This window comes from Chlorocebus sabaeus, chromosome 7, assembly GCF_047675955.1.
Source record: "Chlorocebus sabaeus isolate Y175 chromosome 7, mChlSab1.0.hap1, whole genome shotgun sequence".
Classification (NCBI taxonomy): domain Eukaryota; kingdom Metazoa; phylum Chordata; class Mammalia; order Primates; family Cercopithecidae; genus Chlorocebus; species Chlorocebus sabaeus.
This window is the reverse complement of record NC_132910.1, coordinates 32,404,153-32,417,873: the sequence shown is the minus strand read 5'-3', so window position 1 is coordinate 32,417,873 and position 13,721 is coordinate 32,404,153. Positions and strand designations below refer to the sequence as shown.

Here is a 13,721-nt window from a genome sequence, read left to right as displayed (position 1 = left end):
TGGAAAGCTTTCTATGTAAAGTCTGATTTTAAAACAAATAGACTAAATGAAATCTTGATGATTAGCTAAATCCCCAGGAAGCAGGGAAAACATTTTAGTCATACAGAAAATATGTAACTAAGAACAACCACCTCCCCAACCTCCCCCTGCCCCAACTTCTTTCTTCAAACAAAGTACAGCTGCTAGAAATGCCAGGGGTGCCTAGGACAGGGACACATCCACCCTCAGTCGCTGGCTGAATATTTGCTGCAGATTACTTAGTCAAGATTGAAGCGTCCCTGTGCTGCCTTTAACTTTCAGGCACGGGTGAAAGGAAGAATTTCTACAGAGAACACAGAGTCATGGAATTGTGTTTCTCCTGCACAGTCTCAGTCAAACGACTGTGCTTTATGGGATCTCAAAACAACCATTCTCTATGTCCAAAGTAAAAGCATTAAAGATGATATGATGTATGTTTTTCTAGAATAGTAAAATGTTCACTAATCAGTTTATCTACTCCTAGCTATGCCCAAAGGCATTCCTAGACTGTGAGCGCTCAGAGGGCAGACCTATGTTCTACAGATATTTGAATTCCTAGTATTTCACACAGCCTAGAGCACTTAAATCCCAAAAGGTATTTGTTCAGTGTGTTAAATGAACAACTCTGTAAACTTAACAGATTTAAAAGTGTTTCCTACTTAACACCAAAGAGTAAAAACTTTCAAGTAATTTCAAGTTCCCAAAGTCAGCAAGAGCCCTTCTTGGGTATAAATACCATATGATATTTCCTTTCAGTTCATTAGAAAATAAGAATTATTATAATCATTGTACATGAAGTAGAATAGTATTGCCATTTAATATATAAATGATAAAATGCCCCATAAGAAATTCCTTCAAAGTAAGTTTATTTTTAAAGGATATTTGCCTGGCTGATAGTTTTTGAACTGTCTCATCTTTTCTCCTGAATATCTAATTCAACTCAACTGAAGTATTTAGTGAGTGTCAACTACATGGCAAACTGTGCTAAGTCCTCAGAACACACAGATGAAATGAGAGACTCTATGTCCTCCAGGGACTTGCTTTGTAGGCCCCTGCTCATATCATATTTTTCTTCTAGCAAATTTATTAGATCATAAACTCTCTGCAGTCATTAGTGAAGGGTAAGCAGTCTTGATTAACTTATTTCGAAGACTTCTTTATGGCAAAACCATTGTAATATGTTTTTAAATGTTTATATTTATTTTTAAATATATACTTTCTAAGGTATATATTTCTAAGGTATATATTTTAAAAAGCTTACCATTATATAAGTCAATAAACCATTATGGATAGGCCCACTAAAAGGGCCAGATGAGATCAGGAATAACATGATAATCAATTCTAGATTTCAAAAGGCTGGTTTTGATATAAAATACTCAAAACTCTAGGGACAGAAGCTTAGAGCAGTGTTTCTCAAATATGGATCAGAATCTTGTGGATGGCTTTTTAAAACACGTATTTCTGAGCTCCACCACCAGGGTTTGATTCAGTGGGTCTAGTACGGGCTGGAGAATTTCTATCAAGGTTCTAAGTAATACTGATGCGGCTAGTCCATGAACGATACTTTGAGAACAACTAACTTCAAGAAATCTCTCTAAAAAAGGATAACCCTGCGCCCCTCAGCCACCACGGTCAGGACAGAAAAAAGTACATTTGTTGAATATAGGTTTGGGATATCATAGATTGCACAGATGATTACCAACCATTTTTACATCATCACCCAAGTGTTTTCTGTGCTACAGACAAGTGCATATTATCAACATTTGAGATATGTTTAACCCTTTGTGGAAAGCCAGAGGGAAACAATCTCAAAATATTAAGAATATTAGAATACCTAATTTATATAGAACTTCTAAACTTTTAAATCATCTTTACATTCACGTTGTCAATTGAGTTTCACCATCTTTCTGTGAGACAGGCACAGGAGGTACAATTTAACTCATTTGATAGATGAAGAAACTGAGAATAACAATATTAGGTGACTTTACTTATTATCAGTTTAGCCAACAATGGAAATTGGATCTCCTAACTCTTAGCTTTAGGTAATAGAAAAAACAAAACACTAATAATCTTTTCTTTACTTGAAAACCATTTCACTTAACACCAAGTATAGCAGTTACCCTTAATTCAGTCTTTAGATTAATTTCATGCAATTAAAGAAAAAAGTTTTTAAAGGAAAAGAAAATAAAAGTATGTTGGACAGTTGCTTTAACTGTAAAATGAGGGGGCTAAACAAAGAACCTTATACTTCTAAATTTATTGAATGTAATTATTTTATAAAAGAGATATTTAACAGTACCTTAGTAAAGTTAAACTAACTGAAGCCAGTAATAAAGTGAGATCATTTTGCACACACACTCACATTCATGGTATGCCCAAATACAATCAAGGTACTGCATTTACCATGGTTCTACCGCCATGAAAAGATGGCTTTTAAAGAAATACAGATCATTGAAAGAGTCAATAAAACCACTGTGGTCATTTGATTCTATGATCTACATGCTGATGTTTTAGATGAACAAAGAGAAATTCATGCCTTTAAAGTATTATCCCTTAAAATATGTGTTATCCAGGAGTACTACTGTATATGCCATTATGCTAAGACACAACCACTGCTAACATGTAGATAGACTAGTAATTTTATTGACTGTTACATATATTCCATATATGAATGCTTTTTGGTTACATTTCATCTTTTACTACTGTCAAAAGTAGATATGATCCTGGTATACTTGTGTTACTTGATTAATATAAAGTCAATATTTCTATTAGAAATTCTATTTTCATGGATTCATAACATAATCATAAAACTTTACTCAACTGAATCATGCCATAGAGAAGTCTGAGTTAAGATTATTTGTGATACCAAATGTTTTTCCACTACTACCCCCAAAATAAAGGCATTAAGACACTAACTGATTATTAGTATATACAAATTTAGCATAAGGGAGAATCATGAAAATATGGGGAGACATGTTCTGTTATTGAAGCACAAAAATCCTGACTAGCCAATATAAAATATATAACAAGTTGCTCAAGCATTTTTATAAGATTTTTTGATAGGTGTGATTTCTTTTATTATGCCTATTAAACAAATACTGGGGATTTATAATGTAAGGAATTTGATTGACATCTTGAGTAAACGTGTCTTTCATCAAGGTAGTAATGGTGATAAAACATTAATAAAGTGATACATAGGATCGTTAGTGAATTTTTCCACAAATAAGCTAGCATTTCTTTTTAAAGCATAATACCTGTGTGAAACAACGAATATTACTCTTATAGATGAGAACAATGAAGGAAAATTCACAAAGATACAGGAAAAAATAAAATTTAATGAGAGAAGAATTCTAAAATTACATTCAGAGGTGTTTATAACATAAAAGCAGGAAGATGGTACAATGCCAATTGAACCCAAGTCCAGAAAGCAAGAATATAAGTAAACATACTGCGATAGGTACTGCATGGGAAATGAGAAATGAGACAGTGTTCAGTTGAACCACTGTTTTCCCAACTAGACATCTTAGAAAGACATTTCTGTAAAATGCTTTCTCCAGGAGAAAGTATTCCCCTTTTATGGGGACTCATTAGCATTTAAAGGCCTTGAAAGGCCCCACAGCAAAGAAAATTGATCACATTTCCCAAGTTTGACTGTGGAGCCCAATTTTATATAATACCTGTTAACATCTTGCAAAGACCTGTTTTTGTGAAATTTTCTCCTAGAAAATTAGATTTGACCATTAAAAATAATAGGTTTTGAGATGAGCTCAGTATGTTTGAAAAATTGTCTGGCAAATACATCATGGTGCTTGTTTCTGCTTCCATTAAAGGAAGGAATTGTTATCTCGAATGCTTCTTCCAAATATAAAAGTAAATGATACAAAAATGCTTAAAAGCAGATTTGATATTCATATCCCTATTTAATTTTTAGAAAAATCCAAACTCATTCAATCATGTGCTTACGAACTTCAACTACTTAGGTAAAATGTATGTACCCCTTCTAATTCGTTCTGAATTATGTATATATTTCTAGTGTGCAAATATTCCTTGAGTGAATTATTTGCTTAGGAGATGTTTTCTTCATTGACCCTCATGGTCTCTTGGTCTCTTCAAGTGTTTCTAGCTAAACAACAAAGTTAAATTTAAATTTTTTAATGTAATTCATTCCCTTTCTCCTTTCCATTAGCATGAATAATCAAGAATTCATGGCATTATGATTTTTTTAAATGTCAGAGATTATAAAGCTGTCTTGCTTTACAGCAAAAACTTCATTAAAGGCTATCATGTATTCAGAGTAGTGTATAATTCAAAGCAGCTGCACACCCAGCTCCTCTTCCCTAGATGTACTATTGTCCTTTAAATGAAAACATCAGATTATCTAAGTACTTTTAAATTCCAAGTCTAGTTTCTAGGGGCCAGGCACTTCAAGGTAACTATGTTTTAATGGTTTTATAGTCCCTTAGCATCAAACCCATCACAAATGATGTTTTCCCTCTGGTTCCATATATTTTGAAGGAATGGCTCGCACTGGAATCATAGTTCAACACTTAATTATATACTATCTTTGCCAAAGCCTTGTATTTTAACCTTATACTTCAGAAACATTTCAATATTATAATTACTTATATTAAAAGTACTTTGGTCATAGGAGGAAAGAATCTCCTCTTCCTCATTGCAGGAAAATATTCACTTGTGGGGCTGGATTGCCTCAGTTATTTTCTTAAATCTATGAAGTATGTGAGATTTTTTTTAAAGGTGACAAATACTCACTATAATGTGCTATTTTTGTACATGCATGTCATAAATAGTGATAGTTTCCAAATAACACGTGTGCTTTAATTGTTTTTCCTAAAGAGATTACATTTGCCATTAAGAAAAGTAAGATTAAGTGACTATGGAAATCACGAGAAAGTGATGATACTAAAGTATCTTAAAAGTTCAAGACAGAAGAAAACTTCATGTAAAATACTCTTCTTTATCATATAGCAGCTAGAGACAACTTAAACCAAAATCAAAATAAATGCTAATTTCCTATCCTTCTGTCTTCCTTCACATGGCGTGTTTTTACAAAGCTGAACTTCTCCGTCATTAATACGTTTTGTAAATTACGTTTTGCAAAGGGAAAGATAAAACCTATCTTTATGTAAACCCTTCCACATCACAAAAAAACTTACAAGCACTCCAAACTTACGGTTTTGGCACACCAACTACATAGCATTCAGGGAGGAGAAAAGGGGTTAGCAGAAAGTGTGTTTAGGATGGATGCCACCCACCATCAAGTAATGGTTTAAGTAGAAAGTAATCAGAGGGAGACCACAGCAGCTCAATTTCAACCAAAGATATTCTAGGTTTAGAACAATAAACAATTTTAATCAGGTATGTTCCAAGGAACAAATAGGACTCTAAAGCTGTAACTCAGCCTGAATAAGCACTCAGAGGCTGCTGGATCAGCAGCTACCCCATACGCAACACACCACCTGATCTTCCATTAAAATTTCTAACGTCTTCAGTACAGAGAAACCCGTATGTTGTAAAACTTAAACTCTCTGGACTGGAAAACATATCTACTATATTAATTTAGACAGCATCTTTCACCTACAAGGGAACATATGCCACGAGGTGAAAGGGTGTTATGGAAATGCTGATATGGATGAAGAGAGAGGGACACACATGAAAACCTTAGCACCTTCCTACAGTCCTGCCTTATTAGAGCCAGAACTGCCTTATAATAGTCTTTTTAGTGTGTTAGTAACTAAACACTCTTGGAAGGGGTCCAACACGAACCACCTCTCCAGGAGTCTCAATGAGGTAACATGACACTTAAGCTTCCACAAAAACCAGTGTCTACATTTGATGAATAAGTCATTAAGACAGTCTCTAGGATGCTAAAGGGATTACTTTTCTTATCAGGGCACACAGTCTTGTATATATGCATCAAGTTGCAACTCATCATTTCAAGGGAATGTCTGGCCTCCATATCAGAGTTTATTATTTGATGCTATGAGACTACAGTGAGGCTGATAAGGGACACTCTGGAATTATATTGCAAGGAATGAGTTGAAGCCAAAAAGAATATGGTGCCTGAGTTATTAAAATCTTTATCCATGGTTAACTTAGCCTAAAACAAATAAAAGCTGTACAATATGTGAATGAAACAAACTCGAATTCTACCTCCAAACCATGTGGTTCATACTATAAATGAAACTTGTTAATACAAAAAAAAAAAAGTTTTTTTTTTTTTTTAAATCTTAGTGGCCTCAGTTATTCCCTAGCAATATAACCAAGAAAACAAGTATCAAGATGAGAGTGATTTGAGTACCTTCATTTTTGCCATCTGCCTAGCTCACCCAACTTCCTTTCAATCTTTGCAATTCTCACATGAGTTCTTCACTGAGTTATGCCCCTAGAGTTGCACTAAAGTAAACAGAGTATTCACTGGTGTAGTCAGCTGTCAGGACAGCCTCCTCCAATGGCTGGGATACTGTAGATAACACAGAGAAAGTCTCTTTTTCCTTACTGGTGGCCATCTCCTCACAAATCATGCTCATGATTTTAAGAAAGTAAAATCTGGTTCAGTTCAGTCTCTAGCTAAATACTTCTGCATTAGGAAGCATAATTCACATCTATTGTAAATGTCATCATGCCTATAAGCTCTAGAATATATTTACACAGACAATGCAGAGCTTTCCTTGATGAATGCTTTAGTTTTCCCTTTTTTCAGGAGTCCTACAAACAGACTTTTGGGAGATTTCTTTCTAGTGATTCTGACAGTATTGATTCAGACATGGCCTCATTTTCTTGAAGATTCTTGGCTATTATTCAACAGTTCACTGAAGATAGGCTTTGCAGTTACATTTCCCCTTATCATGAATGTAGTGAACAAAAAAGCCTGGTGAATCCTCAAAGCGTAAAAACAGAGTTACTGTCCAGGAAGCTTTCCCTCAAGCTGTTAGCACAAGGGAGGGAGGCTGTTAGCATAAGTTATTCCCTTCACCACAGGGGCTAGGAGAAACCTTGTTAAGCCATGAATTTCAGTCCAAAGTGATCTGTGCTGAAAAATGGGATGAGCAGATTTTCTTGGGCAGATTCCAAGAGGTGTTTACATCCAGGGTTGCTCCCTCCCCTTGTCTCCCAGCTCCTCCCAGGATGGATGGTACAATCCCTATTTACCCAGATGCGTTTTAAATAATCGAAACACCCAAGCACCTGTTTCCTTCCTTCCTTCCTTCCTTCCTTCCTTCCTTCCTTCCTTCCTTCCTTCCTTCCTTCCCTCCCTCCCTCCCTCCTTTCTTCCTTCCTCTCTTTCTTTCTTTCCTTTCTTTCTTTTCTTTTGTTTCTTTCTTTGCCACTAAGGAACTATCAAGTACAGTGTCAAATATAGTACAGTAACACAAACGGCGCGAATTTACAGCGGGTGCAAGATCTGGAGAAGCGACTATTTAAAAAGAGAGGGGAAGGCGTCTTATTCAAGTGTAATTTCTCTCTTGGGCCCTGGCATTGGCATAAAATGGCATCTGCCTCTTAGTAAACATGGCTAAAGCCCAGTCCAAAGGAATTTCCGCTGGCCGATTTAGGAATCAACAGAATAAGTTACCCTAGAGGTGCTCCAGTCACTCAGGCAGGAGGCCTCACAGGCATGGGGTGTCACCCCTTCCCTTTTTCCACGAAGTTCCTCCAGCCTACCCCCTCCACTGCTTCGCGCCCTTCATTCTCTCTATTTCCCCCCTCACTTTGGATTTGAAAACTGGGCTTACAGGAGATGCAGCTGGTGACACGCGGGGTGTGACTGGAAGGAGGAATCCAGAAGGCAGCTGCGGAGGGTGGAGAAAGGTCCCTGGGCAGCGCCACCAAGCAAGAGGCAGACAAGGAAGCTGTGGGGGGTCCTGGGAGAAAGCTGGGGCGGAACCGCGGGAAGGGGTCTCACCTCGCGCACTCACCTGCTGCCGCCGCCCGAAAGCTGCGAACCGTGTTGCCTTCACGCAGGGACTGAGGGCGCCAGGACTTCGAGCCTCCCTCCAGGGAGCCTGGTGTCTGCGCCGCCTGGACAGTGCTGTACCTGTCATAGAGCCGCAGCATGTGTTCAGAGACCTTGTCTTGCGGCTGCAGCTTGGAGTCTGGGCCACCACCTGCCGTGCGGTCACCTGGCACAGCTTTGCGGAGCTCCGGCAAAGGTAGCTTCGGTCTCTCTCCCTGCGCTAGGCTCACGCAGAAGAAGCCCAGCCACAGAAAGAGCATCCTGCTCGCCCCAGCCATGGCCATGGCGAGATACCCGCGCGGCGCTTCGGCTCCCGGCGTCGCTGCGGGACACTCCGAAGGCGCAAGGAGCCAGCGGCGGATCCGAGGGTTGAACTCCAAACCAGCTAGGGCGAGGGCGCACGGAGCCCGGGACACGACCGGGTGCAGCGAGACAGCTGCCAGTCCCACTTGCTGCGCGGACCCAGCGCAGCCTGACAGGTGGGCTCTTCCCCAGCAGCCGCGCGGACCTCACCGGCGCAGGGCGCTGCGGGCGCCGTCTCCACTCCAACGCTGAGAAAGAGCTGTAGGTCGCGGCGTGTGTGGCCCGGGTGTTTTCAAGATCTGTCTGTACCTTCCCTCCTCGCTTTATTTTTGGGAACACCCGGCCAAACGGGCCGCGCTAGGGACTAGGACTAGCTCTGCTTTGGGCGCCAGGTCGGAGCCGGGGCTGTGCGCAGCGGTCGGGAGGGCGCTCGATGGCCTTTTCCAGGGATTGGAGCAGCTGCGGCGCCGCTGGTCCGAGTTTTTTAGTGTACGTGTGTGTGTGTGTGTGTGTGTGTGTGTGTGTGTGTGTGTGTGTGTGTGAGAGAGAGAGAGAGAGAGAGAGAGAGAGAGAGAACTTAGTTCTTTCGCTCTCTAGCTGATCTGTAGAGTCCTCAGCCAATCTCTCCCACTCCCTCGTCCTCGCCCTCTTAGCTTGCACCAGGCTGGGATAGAAGCAAGGCGGGGAGTAACCAGAGAACTGGTAGCGGGAGGGAGAGAAGAGGAAGTAGGGGTGGGGATGGCTGGGGAGAGGAAGGGAAAGGGAGACTTAGGACTAAAGAAATGGTCGGAGGGACGGCCTTTTTTTAAATTTTTTTTTTTTTTGTAATTCTCCAAGAACGGTGGCTGTATGATGGCTAGCAGGAGGGCAGAGAAAAACAGATCTTCTTTCTGGGTTTTCGCTCTTCTGATTCCAAACAAAGTCACAACGTGAACACCATTCTCGCTTACTTTCCTGAGCCTTTTCTGACCCACACTGCGACCCCTGCACCTGTACCCCGTCATCGTAGCTACCTGTCTTTCTGAGCACATACCCATCATAATGCCCCTCTCTCCCGCATCATCTTCTCTCGAGGTGAGAAATATGTGCGAGTCAACATCATGTTAAAAACAAATAAGAAAACAAACAAACACACCACAACCTCACCTACAGCTTTCCCCAAAAGTTTCCTTCCTACAGGTCCCCAAAAGGTTTCCCAGCAGGATGGTGCAGTGGTGGTTAAAACAAGGGTGTCTGGAAGATCCCTGAGTCCGGAACAGAATATGAGAGTTGCTGGCTTTGTCTTCCTAATCCTTTCTTGTCATGACTGTACAATGGAGATTAAACCAGGAGCAGCCTGGCGCTGTGGCTCAGGCCTGTAATCCCAGCATTTTGGAAGGCTGAGGCGGGTGGATCACGAGGTCAGGAGTTCGAGACCAGCCTGGGCAACATGGTGAAACCTCATCTCTACTAAAAATACAAAAATTAACTGGGCGTTGTGGTGCGCACATGTAATCCCAGCTACTGGGGAGGCTGTGGCAGGAGAATGGCTTGAATCCAGGAGATGGAGGTTGCAGTGAGCCAAGAGTGTGCCACTGCACTCCAGACTGGGTGACACAGCAAACTCCGTCTCAAAACAAAAAACAAACAAACAAGAAAACAACTACGAGCTAACATTTTTCTCCACACTTATACTCTAGACATGCCTTGTTATTTATATTTCATGTATATTACCAAATAATTTTCACAACAAAACCCATTTTACAGATGAGGAAACTGAGGCAAAAGGATACATAGTAAGTGAATGAACTGAGATCCAAACTCAGGGAGTGTGGTTTCTGGCCTCAGTCCAGATCACCAGACTATTAATAATGAAATTAGCATTTAAACTGAAGTTTCAGTGTGCAATCCATGTAAATGTTCTTAGTGCAGTTCTTGGCCAGATGCAGTAAAATCCTCAGTCAATGTCTGTTGCATTTATCCCTCTTCCCCTCTGTGGGGCAATGGAGTTGATTGAAACGAAGATAGTCTCCTGGAGTCACACCATGTCTCCAAATCTGAGTTTCTTCTTTGATGGTGAAAAACAACACATTCCATTTAGAGTTTTGTTTGGATGACATTAGAAAGCAGTGCTAAAGTGACTGGCGCACTCACTAGCCTTTAGTAGGGGCTCAATCCCTTTCTATCCTAAATTTATCCCAAATCTAGACTACATTCTCCCCACTCAGTCACTTCTTAACCCACTGCGGTTTGGATTTTGCCCTTAGCCACCCCGGGAACTGTTCTGCAGATAATAACACGTACTTCAAGAGTAGCTGTGAGGATTAAATGAAATCATGTGTTTGATCTTTGCTTGGCATAAAGAACATAATAGCTTTTGTGATTAATAATGAAGATCTAATTGCAAAATTCAATAGGCCCTGGAAACTCTCTGTCTTTGATTTTTTCCCTGTGAACTATTGGTTGTTTTTCCATTCCTTTCTGCTCTCTCTCAGTTCCGTGATCTGCCTCCTCTTTCTAGGCCTGCCTCAAACGTTCCTGACATCTTTACTCTGCCCTGGGAGAATGCCAAATCCAGAAGAAAATTCTTTTTCAGTTCTTCTGCCTTGGTGGTCACCTCTGGCCTTTAAATATATAGCTCTGGGTCCCCCCAAGCTCCAGTCCTCATTGCTAAAAGTTCATCCTCTTCCCCTTTGAAACCATCTTTGTGACTTCCCTCCCTTTAGCTACAGTGCATATTTCTGTGACAACATTTGCCACTCTGTACTCCACATGATTCTTCATTCATAGATACTGAAGACTGACAGCATGCCTTCAATGGCTACCTTCCCTTTGCTGTGCCTCCAATTGGTTATTTAAGCCATAACCATAAAATAATAGTGCCATCTCACAGGGTTGTTGTAAAGAATAATTGGATAGTCCATGTCAAGAGATTAGCATAGTGCCTAGCACATAGCAAATGCTTAAAAAGAGTCGACTGAGACCTAAGAGAATCGCTTGTCTGTTTTTGTCTAAGGCACAGATCAAGGCATACCCATCTTTATATTTTAATGACCAACCGTTACATTTAGAATAATCAAAGTAACAGGGGGTGATGAGCAAGTAGAATAATCCCTAACAGAGATTTCCAGCTGTAATTCCAGACTAGAATAGAATCTGGATATGGGAGCCAGCAAACCAGAGAACACTAGCAGCAACCAAATTTTGGACTTATAGTAACTCATTTGCAACCAACATACACCCAAGAAGAGGGAGCAATGGATGAAATGGATGAAGCCAGCAGCAGCATATCCAGCAATGACAAATAAATGGCACCCTTGCCAGACTCTTGGAATGATTTCTTGGGAAATTGAATTGGAAGCAAATTAAATGGGAAAGAAACAATTCCCTCATCAGCACACCTGGAGATGCCACCTTGTGATATTCAAGACAGTAGCACAGTGTTTCTTTTATCAAAGGCGACAGAATCCCAGCCTTGGATGGATTAAATTGTTTCAGAATGCTGGCATCTTGAGATGCCTCTGCTCAAATGGTTTAAATCATAGGATTCATATTTCTGGCTTAGCATCTGATTTCCTTGATGTATGGAGGGTTTGCAGCTTTTCAGGAGGAACTGAGTTAAACGTATTGGTAGTACATGTGCCTTGTATTTGATTTCTCTGTTGCGTTGCATTAATTAAGATTTGTTTTCATTTTTAAATAATAGGTCTTTCCTATTTTATGTTAGAGGTTGTGACTGTTGTAGCCAACTACTGAATCAGAGGATTCTTATCAGTCTTTTTTCCTAAACATAAGGAGAGTTAAAGGAAGGCATTTCTAAAACAGAAAACAACAGCAGATTGGTGGATTAGCGGATTCTGTTGCATTAAACTCTACTTTTGACTATAAAAACCCCATGTGTATATGTATGAATACATGTGTATTATGCTTGTCTTTATTGATATTCTTGAGTAATACAAAATTATTTTCTAAAAACTTCCCATCAACCATTATTATTGAATACTTATGTAAGACTATATTAGCAGTTGTGAAGTTTTGGTTTCTTCCTCTTTTTATTACTACCATCTTTGATTCATTCGCTCAATACATGTTTAGTACCTATTGTGTTCTTGACAATTTAGGGTTGAAAATACAAAGATAAAATGAAATGGTTCCTGTCCTCTGAAAACTTAGTCTACTTGAGAGATAGGAATAACCACTTGAAAAACCTTAAGGTGTTTTTTTTTTTTTTTTTTTTTTTTTTTCTGGCTGAGTAAGGCAGAGAGTGCTACATGGAAGAGACAGTAGTTGAACTGAGATTTAAAAGCAAAGTAGGTGATTTTCCAAGGGCATTTTAGATGGGTTATTTCAGATAGAGGAAGAATATAATCTACACTTAGGTGGGCGAAGTCTTTCTTCTGGGATCTTCTTCCAACTTCAAACCGATCTTTCTCTCCATTATTTCTCCAGTTAACTCACTTGAGTTATATGCTTGTATTGATTACCAATAACTCCACAAGTATTTCCAACCTTGAGTGTCTACAGTATTTCAGCTCCCCCACCCAGTTTTTACAAACTGTGTTTATCCTATTGGTATCATAAATTCAGTGCATCTAAAATGAAATTGGTCATCCATCTTAATTTCTTGGTTTCCGAACCTTTCTGTTGGCACTCTTACCATTTTAGCCATCCAGGTTCCAAGTCATAGACTTCTATTCGCCTTCTCCTTCTCACTGAGCATCATAAATTAATTACTAAGTCACATAGAGGCTAGCTCTGCTATTTCTTTCATTTATTCTCCTTTTTTCTATTGCAACCCCTTTCATTTAGTTATTAATTTATTTTAATCTAGGCTACGTTGTTAGTCTCCTAAATAGCTTCCAGCTCTTCCCCACTCCAGATAAATCTGATTTCTATTGCTGCATAACAAATTACTACAAACTTAGAGACTTAAAACAACACCCATTTATTATCTCATCATTCTGTAAGTTAGAAGTTCAGTGTGACTCAGCCGGGTTCTCTGCTTAGGGTCTCACATTCAATGTGTTGGCCAGGTGGTATTCTTATCTGAAGGCTGTGGGTATAAATCCTCCTCTAAGCTCATTCAGATTTTTGCAGAATCCAATTCCTTATATGTAATTGTAGGACCATGGTTCCATATTCTTAGTGACTTTTAGCCAGGACTTGTTATCAGCTACTAGAAGTCACTTGCCATTTTTTCTGTGTGTTCCCCCTCCATATTAAAACCAATAATAAATACTTTTTTGCATGTTGAATACAGTACTTCTAATTTCTTTCTCCAGAAAGAAACCCCATCTTTGTAAAGAGCATGCCTGAAGTGAGGCCTGCCAAGCATAACATCCCATTCTTAAAGTTGACTTTGCCATTGAACACAAGTGAACCATGTAATATACCATCATATTCATAGTTTCCTTCTACATTCAAAATGGAGAGGATCATACAAGAT

General features: G+C 39.6%; 1 protein-coding gene across 1 annotated transcript in view; it reads right to left on the bottom strand.

Annotated features, from left to right (window-relative positions):
* The window catches only part of BMP3 (bone morphogenetic protein 3), a 28,215-nt gene extending 18,542 nt beyond the window's left edge, over nucleotides 1-9,673 (bottom strand). The window contains exon 1 of the mRNA XM_007999018.3: nucleotides 7,956-9,673. Within this exon, the coding sequence (XP_007997209.3) occupies nucleotides 7,956-8,277 (322 nt within the window). The 5' untranslated portion in view covers nucleotides 8,278-9,673. The remainder of the gene's footprint in view (nucleotides 1-7,955) is intronic.
* Nucleotides 9,674-13,721: the final 4,048 nt, after the last annotated feature.